Source organism: Pelobates fuscus, chromosome 1 (assembly GCF_036172605.1).
Source record: "Pelobates fuscus isolate aPelFus1 chromosome 1, aPelFus1.pri, whole genome shotgun sequence".
Classification (NCBI taxonomy): domain Eukaryota; kingdom Metazoa; phylum Chordata; class Amphibia; order Anura; family Pelobatidae; genus Pelobates; species Pelobates fuscus.
This window is the reverse complement of record NC_086317.1, coordinates 254,866,238-254,882,761: the sequence shown is the minus strand read 5'-3', so window position 1 is coordinate 254,882,761 and position 16,524 is coordinate 254,866,238. Positions and strand designations below refer to the sequence as shown.

The 16,524-nt window shown below is 39.7% G+C and overlaps 1 protein-coding gene across 1 annotated transcript in view; it reads right to left on the bottom strand.

Moving 5' to 3' along the window:
* MYOM3 (myomesin 3) overlaps positions 1-16,524 on the bottom strand; it is a 152,250-nt gene that overhangs the window by 64,826 nt on the left and 70,900 nt on the right. The window contains exons 10-14 of the mRNA XM_063456551.1: positions 15,356-15,517; positions 4,436-4,577; positions 2,865-3,064; positions 2,171-2,224; positions 1,684-1,814 (exon numbers count right to left, since the gene is read on the bottom strand). Coding sequence (XP_063312621.1) covers positions 1,684-1,814; positions 2,171-2,224; positions 2,865-3,064; positions 4,436-4,577; positions 15,356-15,517 — 689 coding nt within the window. The remainder of the gene's footprint in view (positions 1-1,683; positions 1,815-2,170; positions 2,225-2,864; positions 3,065-4,435; positions 4,578-15,355; positions 15,518-16,524) is intronic.

Genomic DNA, 16,524 nt, shown 5'->3' with positions numbered 1-16,524 from the left:
ATCACACATAAAGCAAGATAAAGTGCTTTAGGTGTCTACTGACAACAAAAACAACATGTAGCTCATGTACGTTTTTCATTGCTCCAGCATGGCACCTCCTCATTCCATACTGCATTACAGCAGCATTACGGCAGCATTACAGTGCTGTTAATTATGACACCATTTACAACAATGTTACTAAGGTAAGGTTGGGTGTTCATGGAAACCTATGGGAAGGTTAAAGGGATACTCCACTTCCTCCAAAGAATAAATAAATCACTGTTTGGTAGATACGCCCCCAATGAAAACATGCATGTATTTAATTATGCATTATTTATTCGGTGGTGGAATAAAAGTTTCAGATACCTTGTCTGCAGCCTTCACAAGTTCTCCCCTTCTTTCCCATTCTAGACTTTCTGTCACTGTCCAATCACACAGGGTTATTAACTACCATCCAAATGTCCCTGTACTGAATAAAGTGAACCGGCTTACAGGGCCAATTGGACGGCAAAATCCATACATTCTTCAGGCTATTCATCAATTCTTTGATTTTGCAATTAAAGCCCCGAACAGGCCTGAATTTGATCTGTATTTTAGCTTGTCCGAATGCTGAAATCCATCCTGAATGCTTCAAATCCTGGCTCAGTTGCTTCAAGTCCAGGCTTGAGTTTAAAATATTAAAACTGGCTTAATTGTTAATCAGATCTTACAGCACAGTGTGTTTACTTTAAAAGTTATTTTCTCCTGTTCTGTTAACTGGACTTTAATCACACACATAACACTCATGCAGGCTTTATCAGGCAATTAACAGAGATAAGGCATTCTAAATTAAACACACTGTGGAATAAAGGAAGTTTTATATATCTATTTACAGGAAGTGTGTAGGGAGACTTTGTAATTCACAGCAAAGGGAAGTGCGGCTAAGGCTGCACAAATGGAGAGGATTAACTAATTAATGGCAGAGAATTGAGCAGTGACACTGCATAGGCATGATCTATACACCAAAACCACTTAATGGCACACTTTAGGCACCCAGACCACTTCAGCTCATTGAAGTGGTCTGGGTGCACTGTACCAGACCCCTTAACCTTGCAATTGCAATAATTGCAGTTATTTATTAACTGCAGCAATTACCTTACAGGGTTAACTCCAACTCTAGTGGCTGTATACTAGCCATTAGAATCAGGTAAGTCACAGAAGGGGTTTTTAACGGGGGAGGTGAGAGGAAGGGGGGCATTGTAGATCACTATATTGCTAGGAAAACATATTTGTTTTCCAAGCACTATTATTATTATTATTATTATTATTATTATTATTGCCATTTATATAGCGCCAACAGATTCCGTAGCACTATCGTTCCCCTTTAACCCCTTAAGGACCAAACTTCTGGAATAAAATGGAATTATGACGTGTCAGACATGTCATGTGTCCTTAAGGGGTTAATTAAGCTAAAGTTTCTTTGGTGCTTAAAATGCTCCTTTAAGTGTTATTAGGAAATGTTGGAAATTCTATAAATGAAACAATAAAAAGTATATTTTTATTGTTTCATTTATAAAGATACTGTTTAATTTATAAAGATACTTTATTCATTATATTTTAATATCATATCTATATGCTGCATTAAGAAATAATAGGCTAGTTTATCGTTCCATGGATATCTCTACCCCTTCTTAAAAAAAATGAAGGGTGAACTGGTGGATTTACCCTTTGTACATAGTAGGTGAGAGGCTCTTTTCCACATGGATCTGGTTCATCCCAGCTAAGTACTATATAGTCCTCGCTGACCTCAGATGCCCGGACATTTCTTGGTGATGTAGGAACTTTCACAAGTTCTGCTTTAGTTAGAGGAAAACCATATGAGAAATGACAAGTATAGTTAATATTCAGCTCTTTATATTCCAAGTAAAAAAACTGAAACCTATTCATGTTTCAACACGAATTTGGGGAAGTCTATACAACCAATCTTTTCTTTTACACCTTATATCTATATCTGTAAATTTATAGTGCATAAAGAGAAAATCACTGCCATCAACCTTTTATCTTGTCTTTTAAAACCGTATTTAAGTTAAAAGAATAAAAGGTTACAAAAAATTATGAAGTAGAAACAATTGTCTTAGTAAAGACATTTGTAAGGCAGATCATGATTCTTAAGTTCACTAAGCTGTTGCACACATTATACTAAATCACTTACCATCCAGCTCATCTTTGTTAATGACAATCTTTCTTTGTTCATCATATGGAATTACTAGTGATGGGAAAAAGGGGATTTATTGTAAACACAGGAGTAGGAGACCAGAAATAAAGAATAACATTGTTTGCTATCTTATTACACCAGCCTTAGAGCTAGATTCATTTTTTTTCTACTCATTGTTGCCTTCAGCCAGCATGAAGTGGACATCATGCAATGTTATTCTGCTAGAAATGTCGCTGAGATATTTAGTTTAGTTTTTTGCTGGAGTATAACTCCACCTCTGGCTGCTGTCAATCAGGGATACTGGAACAAAAGTTCCAGGCTGGCTACATGAATTTTATGCAATTTGGTCAGAGCTATTTCTTCTAATGGGTGATAATTTGCAACCCATGTTCAACATTTTCTAAGGATCTGTTGCCGGGGAGGATTCTGTAAAGGATTACTAGAGTTCTGTTACTCTTTCAACATTAATGGTTACGTAAGGAACATGAAGAATAGTGTTTATGCTATATATATAAGTAAGCTGTATATAATGATACATCATATACTTCTTTTGATTTTGAAGCATTTATAATGGAGGAAGTTATTTTCTGTGCTTGATATTTTCTTATAAAGTAATAAAAAATTAGATTTCTTGAGAGTGGGATTATACATATTCTTATTTTTAAACATGATTACAAAGCTATAAGTATACCTATTTCTTTTTCTCCCTTAGCAGGGTCTCTCATTGTCACCGGATCACTGGCTTTTGATGGAAGACTAATCCCAGCCTTGTTTACAGCTTTCACTCTGAATCGATACGTTTCCCCTTCTGTAAGACCAGACACCGGAAATCTGCAGATCTTTGTCGTAACTTCATTGCATGGAACCCACTGATTGCTTGATTTATCCCACCTTAAAATTGCATGAAATATATTAGTAAATATCAGGAGCAGTTCTAACATACTATTCGCTTGATTTACTAAGTGGCCGAGCCACACCACTGAATTCAGTTTTCCTCAGAATTCAACATAAAGAGATGTGATATTTACTATAATTGTTTGCAGGCTTCCAAGTGTAACTAAGTTAAGCCAGTGGATCTAAGAAAGCATAAATCTAGGGAAATAGTGGGCCTTTGCGTGCCATAATAGGGCACCGATTAGTTTACTGGGAGCTGATTGGCACTCTGTAGATACTTGCAGGGTTGTATCTGTACCAGTGTCTGCATGTTTGAAAATAAGCATGCTTTTATATGAAATATGTGTGTGTGTGAACAAAGGTACAGTACGTATTTGTGTGTACTGTTGGCATTTGAACTAGCTCTACAAACTGTACGTACAATTTCAATTCTTATCATTTTTATGCAAGATAAACTACACTATATTTTGCTCCACGCATTTTACTACCTCTGAGAACACACCTACCTCAAGAAATATATATAATAAAACTCCCTCTTCCTATTACACGTACATATATACACATACACACTGACACACACAGATACACACATATTGTGACACACACACATATATACAAATTAAAATCTTTTGAGTGCAGGAGGGTGGCTTCCAGGGGGTCCAGAAGGAGCTGGTTGTAGGATATAAGAGTGGGCTAGTTAAGGCAGATAGTAGTCTGGGGCTCCAGGATCAAGGCCTCCTAATCTCCCTCTCTGCAAGCTGGGAGGAAGTGACCTGAAGTTATTTCCTCCCAGCACTTTGACTGGGGGCGAACTATTGATCTAGCATTAGCTTGGCTCCAGTGTGCAATTGAAGGGCCTATATGGTGGCCTTAAGTGTTAAGGCCACCACATGGGTCCACCAAGTTTGTGGGCCCCTGGTTTAGCCGCATTGGCTGAACTGCTGGTAGTTCTGCTGCTGGGTATATAATTAATTCAATTAATAATTACATTTACAAAAATGGTTCCAACAAATCTCAATAATACCAGGCAAGTGCCCCACAAGTGGCCCCTGCACCACCCTTCACTCTATTAACTACAAGGTGAAAGGTAATTACATGGGTCCCATAAGATGCCCATTCTTCTGTGCCCCTGTAATATTAACCTCTTAATGGGTTCGGGAGATTCCCAGTCTTTTAGACACTGTATTAAAATTATATATTGGTCCATACATGGCCCTGGAGATGACCAGTCTCCTCTGCCCTCCTCCCCCCCCCCCCCCGCCCCCCCCCGATGAAAATATATTGTGCCCAGTGTCCAGGAGATGCTGCTTGTTTTAGGAAGCTTGATGATTTTAAGTTAGTCTGTATAGTGCCTTAAATTATACTTGCCTTTCAACATAATAACCACTAACGGGACTTCCTCTGTCATCACTTGGTGGGGTCCAGGATAAAAGCAAACAATCCTTATGAACATCATGGCATTGAACACACAGCGGTGATCCAGGAGCACCAATGTCTTCTGGATCAGCATCTAATGAAACAAACACAAACATTTTTCTTTTTAAGTGGTCTTGAAACTTTTACACATGCCAACATACTGCTATAAGAAATAGTGTACCATGCCAGACATGTCAGATATTGCACGCTCAAATCAATCCTCTCACACATGTATGTCTATATAAATACACAAGAAAACATACATAAAAGTACATACTATTTAAAAGAGCATGTGAAAAATGAATTATACCTACATATCCTTTGCTGTCAACTTTAAAAGCGGTCTAACAATATTTTAATATTATGAGTTATAAAATCATTTTAATACAATTGATAGAATTCTGAAAAAGACACTAGTCAGTTCCTATCTGCACATTTTTCACAAGAACTGCAAAACCCCGTAATGTGTCCAAAGGAATAGTATAAACAATAATGACCACATACACTGTTCAGCCACAACATTAAACCACCTGCCTAATATTATGTAGGTCCTCCTCTACATTTGTTCATTGCCCTGTCGTGGTTCTAGCTTGTCTAGTCACTCAGTGCTCTTGTATTCTGTTAGTTTCTTTGGTTTTGACCCGGCTTGTCTGTTCTACCTTGTTTACCTCTATTACCCTTTGACTCGGCTTGTCTCTCGCTTACCTGCTCTCTCGTTCCCTCGACCTCGGCTTGTCTCTAGACCATTCTTTACTTACTACTTACGTTAGTCCGGCTATTCTAAGGTCCGGTATACGTACCCTGTACCTGTTTGTACTCTGCGTGTTGGATCCCTGTCCCGATCCTGACATTACGACAGGGCCAATGGATCCTGCAGGTACAAACACTCAGGTTGGTCCTTCCGATTCTAGATTTGATGCCATGGATCACAGAATGGACCAGATGGCTCTAGCGCTGCAAGCTTTATTATCTCGATCTAGTAATCCACCGGAAGAGATGCGAGCCACGTCCATCTCCTCTATAAGTTCAGGTCTAGAAGTAGCCACTGTAGGTGCTTCTTCCCGTATTACACCTCCTGTACGTTATGGTGGTTCTCCGGAGAAGTGCCGTGGTTTCTTAAACCAAATTGGTATTCATTTTGAATTACAACCTCGCTCTTACCCTACAGATAGGGCAAAGGTTGGATTCATTATCACACTCCTCATTGATAAGGCTCTGAGATGGGCCAATCCTCTGTGGGAGAATGATAACCCGTTAGTCTATAATTATAATGCCTTTGTCGCTGCTTTTAGAAGAACTTTTGACCCTCCAGGTAGAAAGGTCAATGCAGCTAGATTACTATTGCGCCTTAGACAAGATAACCAAACCCTTGTGGATTATGCACTAGAGTTCAGGTCTTTGGCGGCAGAAGTTAAGTGGAATGAACAGGCCTATATAGACGTATTTGTAAACGGATTATCTGATGTAATTCTAGACGAGGTGGCTACTAGAGAGCTTCCTGAAAATTTGGAGGATTTAATTTCTTTTATTTCTCGTATTGACGAACGTTTAAGAGAGAGACAGAACACTCGAGATAATATTCGTAGACCTTCCTTTAAACTAGCTCCTTTATTTCAAAGTCCTCAAACCACTATCCCAGTTTTTTCTGAACCAATGCAGATAGGCAATACTCGCCTCTCAGAAGAAGAGAGACAGTACAGGAGAAAGGAGGGGTTGTGTATGTATTGTGGAGTAAGAGGGCACCTTCGCCTAAATTGTCCTAATCGTCCGGGAAACGCTCGCACCTAAGTTTCTCTAGAGGACAGGCCTTGGGTGTTTCTATTTTGTCCTCTATACACAATTATAAAGATCACAGGCTTCTGCTACCTGTTTCTTTAGCATGGGAGAAGGGAGTAATAAAGACTATGGCATTGATAGACTCCGGAGCTGCTGAGAGCTTTATTGACCAAGTTTTTGTTTCTAAACACACTATCCCATCTCAGCTAAGAGACACCCCCTTGGCCATTGAGGCCATAGATGGTAGACCATTATCTGAACCTGTGATTTCTCATGAGACTATACCTGTTATTTTGACTGTTGGTATCTTACACGAGGAAGGTATATCCCTTATGCTTATCTCGTCCCCTTCTGTTCCTATAGTTCTGGGGTATCCATGGTTAAAGAAACATAACCCTATTATTGATTGGGAGCTAGGGGAGATAACTTCATGGGGTCAGGGTTGCCAGGACAGGTGTTTACAGAAAGTCTCACCACTTTGCGTAGGTAATACACCGGTTAACCCCACCCAGTCTACAGACTTACAAATACCGTCTCGGTATATAGATTTAAAGGCAGTCTTTGACAAGAAGAATGCTGATACTTTACCTCCACACAGGTCCTTTGATTGCAAGATTAATCTCCTACCTGGTACTATGCCTCCGAGGGGCAATGTATATCCTTTATCCACTAAGGAGAACTTAGTCTTAGAGGAGTATATCCGTGAGAATCTAGACAAGGGATTCATTAGGAGATCATCCTCGCCTGCCGGGGCCGTTTTTTTTTTTGTGAATAAGAAGGATGGCACGTTAAGGCCTTGCATTGATTACCGAGGTTTGAATAAAATAACTATCAGAAATGCATACCCAATCTCTTTGATTACTGAGCTCTTTGATCGTTTAAAGGGTTCCAAGATTTTCACCAAGTTAGATCTCAGAGGGGCGTATAACTTGGTGAGAATTCAGCAGGGAGACGAGTGGAAAACAGCGTTCAATACTCGATATGGGCACTTTGAGTACACGGTAATGCCTTTTGGGCTCTGTAATGCACCGGCAGTATTTCAGGATCTGATCAATGAAGTTCTTAGGGAATTTCAACAGGATTGTGTTATTGTATATTTGGATGATATACTAATACACTCTAGAGAAATTGAGACCCACCACAGACAAGTCAGAAGGGTATTGCGCAAACTCCTACAACATGGGTTGTACTGCAAATTGGAGAAATGTAGTTTTGACCAATCTCAGATAAACTTTCTTGGTTACATGATTTCTGGGGAAGGCTTTAAAATGGATCCGGATAAACTCCAGTCTATTTTAGATTGGCCATTACCCAGGGGTCTCAAGGCCATTCAGAGGTTTATTGGATTCTCCAATTATTATAGGCGCTTCATTAAAGGATACTCTTCCATTATTGCACCTATTACCAATATGACCAGACAGGGGGCTGACACTAAGACTTGGTCTACTGAAGCTCTCGTTGCCTTCAAGACACTTAAGGAACTTTTTGCTTCTGCACCAATTTTAGTTCACCCCGATACAACCTTACCTTTCCTACTCGAGGTAGACACCTCAGAGACAGGTATAGGTGCCATCTTGTCTCAAAGGTTAGGCGTAGATAAACCATTACATCCATGTGTTTTTTTTCCAAGAAACTATCTGGGACTGAAAGCAGATATGATATTGGTGACAGGGAACTACTAGCTGTTATCATGGCTTTAAAGGAGTGGAGACATTTATTGGAGGGGACCTTGCATCCTGTTACTATTCTGACGGATCACAAGAACTTGTCTTATATTGGGGAGGCCAAGCGCTTATCCGCCAGACAAGCTCGTTGGTCCTTGTTCCTCACCCATTTCAATTACGTGCTCACTTATAGACCTGGTTCTAAGAACTCTAAGGCCGATGCTTTGTCTCGCCAACATGAACCTTCTACTATATCTGAGACGGTTTTGTCTTCTATAGTTCCCAAGTGCAATATTATCGCCAACACTAGCCTCAGGATTCATTCTCCGTTGCTTGCCGAGATTATGAAGCTACAACATCTGGCTCCTAGACAGAGTCCTGAGTCACGGTATTTTGTTCCTGCTGAACTCCAACTAGAACTGCTACAATGCTTTCACAATAGTAAGGTGGCTGGGCATCCTGGCATTCGTAAGACATGCTCCTTAATAGCCAAAGATTTCTGGTGGCCCTCCTTACGTAAAGATATTAGGGATTTCATCGAAGCATGTGAGGTCTGTATGAAGACTAAACGACCTCAGACGCTTCCATGTGGGCTTTTGCATCCCTTGGAAATTCCCGAGAAACCATGGACCTGTTTAGCTATGGACTTCATTGTCGATTTACCTGTTTCTAAAAAACAGACTGTGATTCTCACGGTGGTTGACAGGTTTACTAAGATGGCTCATTTCGTGCCCTTACCTAAACTTCCATCTTCTCCTGAATTGGCTGAGATATTCGCTAAAGAGATATTTTGTTTACATGGGATACCTTCCGAAATTGTTTCTGATAGAGGTTCCCAATTTGTTTCCCGTTTTTGGAAGTCATTCTGTTCTCAAATGGGTATCAAATTGAATTTCTCTTCTGCCCATCATCCCCAGTCTAACGGAGCTGCTGAACGCACTAATCAAAAGATCGAACAATATTTGCGTTGTTTCGTTTCCGAACACCAGGACGATTGGGTTGGTCTGATTCCTTGGGCAGAGTTCGCACACAACAATCTCGTTTGTGATTCTACTCGTTCTAGCCCCTTTTTCATGAATTATGGCTTTCATCCCTCCATTCTTCCCTCGGTTTCTCCTTCCCAAGGAGTACCGTCGGTTGATGTTCATGTTGCCAATTTGAGGAAGTTGTGGGATCAGACTCGACAAATTCTTCTGCATAATTCCATGTTGTTCAAGAAACATGCTGATAAACATAGAAGGGCGGCTCCAGTCTTTGTTCCAGGGGACAGGGTATGGTTGAGTACCAAAAACATTCGCTTGAAGGTTCCTTCTATGAAATTCGCTCCTCGTTACATTGGACCTTACAAGGTCCTGACTCGAATTAACCCAGTTGCGTATCGTCTGGCTCTTCCATCTGCCTTATGCATTCCTAACTCCTTTCATGTTTCCTTGTTAAAACCCCTAATATGTAACAAGTTTTCCTCCACTGCATCCTCTCCTCGCTCTGTTCAGGTTGAGGGACAAGAGGAGTATGAAATCAATTCCATCATCGATTCTCGTATCTCCCGGGGGAAGTTACAATATCTGGTTGATTGGAAGGGATATGGTCCTGAGGAGAGGTCTTGGATACCTCAGGAGGATGTGCATGCGCCTCGCCTCCGCAGGGCTTTTCACTCCCGTTTTCCATCTCGTCCCGGTTCCTTCCGCCCGGTGGGTGTTTCTGAGGGTGGGGGTACTGTCAGGGTACCTGTTGTCTCTACCTCTGTGGAGGTGAGACACTTGGACGTTCTTCCTCGCAAAAGGGTTGAATCACTCGTTCCTCGCGGTTCCCTCAGTCGTTTACACGCCGGCCGCGAAGGGATCCACTTCCTTTTATGACGCGGCGTTCAGTAGCCGACGTCATGACGACAACCCAACCCGATCTGTCAATCAAGCCCCAAGCACGAATGAGGATTCGTCGGGGGCGTGATTACCTGTTTGGAACCAGGGTATAAAATAGGGCTTTCTACATTTGTTCATTGCCCTGTCGTGGTTCTAGCTTGTCTAGTCACTCAGTGCTCTTGTATTCTGTTAGTTTCTTTGGTTTTGACCCGGCTTGTCTGTTCTACCTTGTTTACCTCTATTACCCTTTGACTCGGCTTGTCTCTCGCTTACCTGCTCTCTCGTTCCCTCGACCTCGGCTTGTCTCTAGACCATTCTTTACTTACTACTTACGTTAGTCCGGCCATTCTAAGGTCTGGTATACGTACCCTGTACCTGTTTGTACTCTGCGTGTTGGATCCCTGTCCCGATCCTGACAGGGATGTAACAATAAATAAGACAATTACAAGAAAACTTACAGGAATAAAAGGTTGAAGAGGACCCTGCTCAAATGAGCTTACAGTCTATAGGAGGTGGGGTATTAGAAACATTAGGATAGGAAATATCAAGTAGGAGTGAAGCAGAGCTGGAGGAGAGAGCAAAGCACTTTCCCATAGGAGAGCAAGAGACAGGTATGTAAGGGAGAGATTACTCTGGGAGGCCATACGCTTTCCTGAAGAGATGGGATTTCCTGATTTCCAAGGACAAGTCACAAATATGCATAACCTGTTGTAAGGAGCATAAAACCTTAACCAATGAAAATCAATACCATTAAAATGAATTATATCACTCCTGAGGGAGCCTATCTAACGAGCCTTATTTTAGAGTCTCTGCTATCTAAATCTCTCATTTTTCTCCACCGCAAATCTTTTTTTTTCTTTGAGATTAGGGAAATGTAGTAATGTAGAGTTACAGCTCAGTGCAGTATTTAGTTAATAGGTGCCCTAGAAGTATCTAGTATCTTTATAGGGGATCGTATTATTTTCCTTGAATTTCTGAGTTTCTACCTTACTCTGAATGTGTGTTTGCACTCAGCTTTTTGATTGTATACTCACATTGCTTTTCTATTCCTCACTTTGCCTTTGATAAAGGCGCTTTAGCAGCGTCGAAACGCGTTATGATTCTTTTCACTCTGCTGGTTTAGTTTAGCACGGTTTATTTTTTGAGGGGGTTTACTTGTCAGTCTTTATTAGGAGTTTTTGGCAGCTATGTAACTACCAGGGAGTCTTTAGACTAAGTAGCTATCAGAATTTGAGTCATATTGCAACATTGTCTGACTCAATGATGGCGTGTGTTCTTTTCACCATTAGACTGCAAGATGGAGAGATAGATTACCTCAGGTGCTACTCACTCTATTCTGTCCCTTGTTAATAGTTGCATTATTGATGCTAGTGCTATCCCTGTCAGACACTAGACAGTATTATACTCAAGCTCTACTATTGGGACATCTCTCCACATTTTGAAACTGTGTAGTTACTCTGTAGCCACAGCCAGCTTGACACATTTTTTAGGGGTATAATAGAATTTGTTTAATTTCAAGGTGGTTATTGTATCCATCCCTCAGATAGGATTAGCCACCTGCATTATTTTTACTTTACCTCTAGTTTTTTTTATGCTGGACTACGCCATATGCTTTTGTGACAATTTTTGAGCTTCTATAGCTCCCCTCTAGGATTCACATATATTTTTTCTTTTGAGTGATTGTTCATTTTGTATATTTGTAATCAATAAAGTATGTTTTTTATTTAATTTTATTTAGACCATTTATAAAGATATCCACACAATGATCTTGGGTCTACTTGTGTGAATCCTCGATCATCCTTTTTTTGTTTACTTTTGCTTTTCTATTAGCCTCAAAGATGACGTGCAGCAACAGTTATTTCTGAGTGTATATATTTCAATTGCAACTATACCCTAGGCCAGGTTTAGGCAACCTTTTAGTAGTACTGTGCCAAAACAAGATCTTGAAGTCCCTCCTATGTTTTTAGAAAATTGAGGTGTGTATGTTGCCATCTGCCACTTGTGTTATTTATGGGTGCTACAGTAGCTTTGTAGCATTGTATTTGTGCATATGTGGGCTGTTATATTGTGTAGGTTCATGAGTAGATTGTTGTATTGTTTATAATATCTACGAATGTGGGCTGTGTATGGGAGCTGCTTGTGGAATTGTGTGTGTGGATGATATGTCATGTTGGGTGTTTGGTGGTGTGTTTATGTGTATGTGTTGGACTGCTTGTGGTAATGTATGTGAGAGGCTGCTTGTGGGGTTGTGTGTGTGTGTGTACGTGGAGTGTCATATGTGCTGTGTTTGTGTGAGCTGTGTGTGTTGATTGTATTTTATGTATGAGAGGGAGGCATATTCTGCAGCTCTATTTATATTTAGCAGTGTGGGTGGCTTCCCTCCATTGGGGACCGGACGGGCCAGGTACAGGTCAAGGGCAGGAGCTTACTCCAGTTCAGATTCCCGTTCACAAGTGCTAGGAGGAAGACTTCTGAGATCACTGCCTCTGAGTGCTGCAATGCATAAATTGAGGATTGTCCCTCACCACCTGCAATCCCTGCTCGGTTTATGCTAGCAGATATCTGAAGTCTCACTGAGACTTCTGATAGGCCAGAGCCTGTTTGGCTTTGAGTGCCGGGCAAAGGTACCTCAAGCAACATGCATGGCACCCGTGACATAGGCATCTGACGCCTGTCCTAGCAGTTGCAACAATCTCACCATAACTTGGATACTCCATTCAGGAGATAGCTAATTATAGTAACGGCTGACAACCAGTTATTTTTTTGTTGTGAGTTTACAAAAAAAAACCTTTGCTATTTTATTGTTTATTTCACGCTGTTTACTTCATAATTTCAATATTCAGATAAATGACAGTTATGTATTCATAAATCATATAATAATTTACCAAGAAACAAACTATTTCTTCCCTTCTCTTATATATTCAGGCATAGGGGTAACCCCCTTTCACGTTTCTTAGTCATTGTCTAATTAGCTCAATTTTTTTCAATACTTTATGGAGAAGTAACATGATAACCTAAGCATTTGGAGATTTATATATTTATTTGGGGAGGAGACCTTTACCTAATCAGCAAAGCGTTGTCCAAGTTGACTTGTTCAAAATCAAAAGTTTTATTGTTTACTGTTTTCTTGGTGGGTTTCATAGTTATCTAATGAGTCAAAGCAAAGCCGGGTCTTCCACAGTCATGAAGCTGACAGATACATTTACAAGGAAAACAGAAGGATCACTAAGCAGAACATAAACTAGACTGACATAAAATGTATCAATATTCCTGATAAAATAAAATATATCAATTTTTTTTATGTTGAGGGAGTCATTTTTTATAGCAGGCAGCAAAAAGTCAAATCAAGCAGTTTCTACCAGCTATCAATGCTGACTAAGAACAAGCTCATTTACAATGAACGTTCTTGGCAAGAGAACTTACAATTCCTGTTCATTGTCCTTCTATTTGATGTTGCAGTCGACTAGGTGTTTATCTGTGCACTGAGTGATGAACTCTCTTACTGTGTTACAGGAGATAAGAGAGATTCATGTTTGGGTCATGGACCTACAGGTAAAGAAGTCGCAGTACAGAGAAGGTTATGGCACTGCTGAAAGTAGCATCTGCTGCCCTTGTTAGCAATGCATTTTGGAACTTAATCTATTGTTCATATAGTGATTCTCAATGTATACTGCATAGTTAAATAAATAAATATCATATTCTGCTATTAAATATAAATAGCACAGAAAGAGTAACATCCATTACATGCTATCTTTAATGGTAAGAAAAATGCACAAGTCTTGTCTGGCCGGGTGGATGTATTTCATTATTTATTTAACACTACTGATAGCTCTTGTCTAGAGCACATTACACATTTAGAAAATAATCCTAATATTTTTTATCTGTGTAGGCACCACTAGCCACTTTGAGGTCGTTATGTCCATTATATATTATATATAGGTTTATTGCTTTGTTTTTTTGTTTGTTTTTTTATATATCCTATGATGGCTTGTTTTTATTTAAAAGTGTGTATTTTTATTATGACTAAAATTTATTTTTATAACTTATGTATTACCCAATTTTTCCCCTGAATGAATACCTATTTGTATTTCCTATTCATTTAATAGCCGCATGAATGCGACTTCTATCTCCCGTTCGGCAGTTTAGAAGTTCAAACTAAATACCGAACCACAGATTTAGTCGACTGAACTGCCGAACGTCGGAAACTGTTGAAAGCTCACGAAACTAGTTGAATGCCGCGGGAGCGCAGTTCACACGCATGCGCACTAGCGACTCCCGTTCGGCACTACATTTCCCATTTAGCATTGCGACTGATCACGAGCAGCCATTAAATAAAACAAAAGTCTATCAAACTCTATAAATACTACAAAACTTGTTTTAATATCATTCCAATTTAATAACAATCCTCAGTTTATAAAGTTTAATTTTTATCTGTTTCATTTATATTTTAAACATTATTCCAAGTTTGTATTAAGCTATTTTTCTGATTGGCTGCCTACCTATGATGCTGTTTTTGGCGCCAAATTTAATTAGCTTTCACCTATATAAACTCAGTAAGCCAGGATGTTTTTATTCTCACCTCATTTTGATGAAGCCATAGTTGCGAAACAAGTTATTGGATGTTTTATTTACTTTGTATGTACAATAAAGGAACCTTTTTTGGACAATATACCAAGGTTTGTGCCAAATTCCTTTAAACTATTTTATAATTTTATTTTCTTGTTATTTTTTATCTTTTCCTGTTTTTTTATCATCACGCCAAAGAAATCCGAGGTGGGGATCATACCACCAAAGCTGATACCATAAAGCAGTTGGCCTACTCTCTACTCTATGAGTATTTTTTACTATATTCTTATCACACTGTTTTTATCTACTGAAAGCACTATTGTCGCCTCCCTACCCCTTATTGTCAATTGAGCCCCAGTTGTCGCTGAACTCCCAAGACTGAGGATACTTACATTATATCCCAAAGTGGGAATTGTACCACTACAAGCGCTTGATGCTAGAGCTAGCTATAGCTCGGTAAATTGTGATTACGTTATCGGTATTCTACTATAACCACTTTATACGATACATATTGCACTATTAGGTCCTTTCCGCTTTTTCTCTCATATATATATATATGACTGGATACCGGAGAGACTGATCATAGACACTATTTCCAGATCCTAAGAACTCATACTCTACCCTGAACGTATCTCAAAGACACCATTGGTGTGAACATAAAGGTTTTTTTTCTCTATAAATTACTGGACTTTCTTTTTATATTTACACATTTCCAATTTTTATACCCTATTATCTTCTGTGGTGCAGCCCATACTGAATTTTATACATTCTTGTCTTGGTGCTCAGACATTCTGAGTAAAGACTGAGATGTAAATCCTTTCCTATTTACATGATTCATACAGATTAACCAGGTGTTGAATATCGCTGGCATTTCAGATGATTTATGGAATACATCTCTGGCCAGCCCAACTGCATTTACATAGCTAAGCTATGTTTGCCAACATGACGCATCATGTGTCACAGAATGACAGAAATTGGAAATAGAGACTTTGCCTTCCACGCACCTTTCACAAACATGTAAGCGCTCTGCTCCTGATGTCCAGATGCAGCTGGCACAGAGACCATGTACAATCCTTCATCTTCTTTATAAGCAGGGGATCCACTGAGAGACACATCACAGCCCATACAGCTTATTGTTCTGCGGTCTGACTCCTTTAGTAAGACCCCTGTAAAAGTATGGAAAAAGTACACAATTCAAACCCTATGCATATATGAAAGTTTGGCGTTGAATTTGAAAATATGACTGTTCATGCTAATAAATGTATTTTATTGAAGGATAGTGATCATATGAAGTCATTTATTATCACATAGTTATTTGGCTCCTTTTTAAAACATAATGATAACAGAATTCAATAAAATGGACCTGATCAAAAGTTTCCCCTTGAATGTTTGGCATTGTTACAGATACACAATGTGACACACACAGGTTAAAATGGCAATTAAAGGTTAATGTTAAACACCTGTGGCTTTTTAAATTGCAATTAGTGTCTGTGTATAAATAGTCAATGAGTTTGTTAGCTCGCACGTGGATGCACTGAGCAGGCTATATATACTGAGCCATGGGGAGCATGGGGAACTGTCAAAAGACCTGCGTAACAAGGTAATGGAACTTTATAAAGATGGAAAAGGATATAAAAAGATATCCAAAGCCTTGAAAATGCCAGTCAGTACTGTTCAATCACTTTGTCAGGATCCTATCCTGACAACTAAGTTTATGTTCATTTATTCCTGTTGCTTAAATAACTTGTTCCTCTTCACCACAAGTGGCCTCCCTAATAACTAACCTTTGTCATCCTCACCTGCCTGGGCTAATCAAGAAGCTACAAAAGGCTACACCCAACTTACCACAGGGCCTTTATAATGAAGTTGATGCTCAGCCTGAAAGACTTCAGTTCCTGGCTCCTGTAAACATTCTCTGTGCATCTACTCTTCTATCCTGCTAACCAGCTTGATACCAGCCTGTTCCAAACAAGCCTTACCTACACTTCCACTCTGCATTATCATGCCAACCAGCTTTAGACCAACCTGCACCAAACTAGCCTAACCTACACTTCTGCTCTGCTTAATCCTGCCAATCACATGTACAACAATCTGTAAAACACCAATCTGGACTTTGCCTCTAATATTGCAAGGTGTTATTTCCATACATTATCAGTTCTCCGTCAAAGAGGGT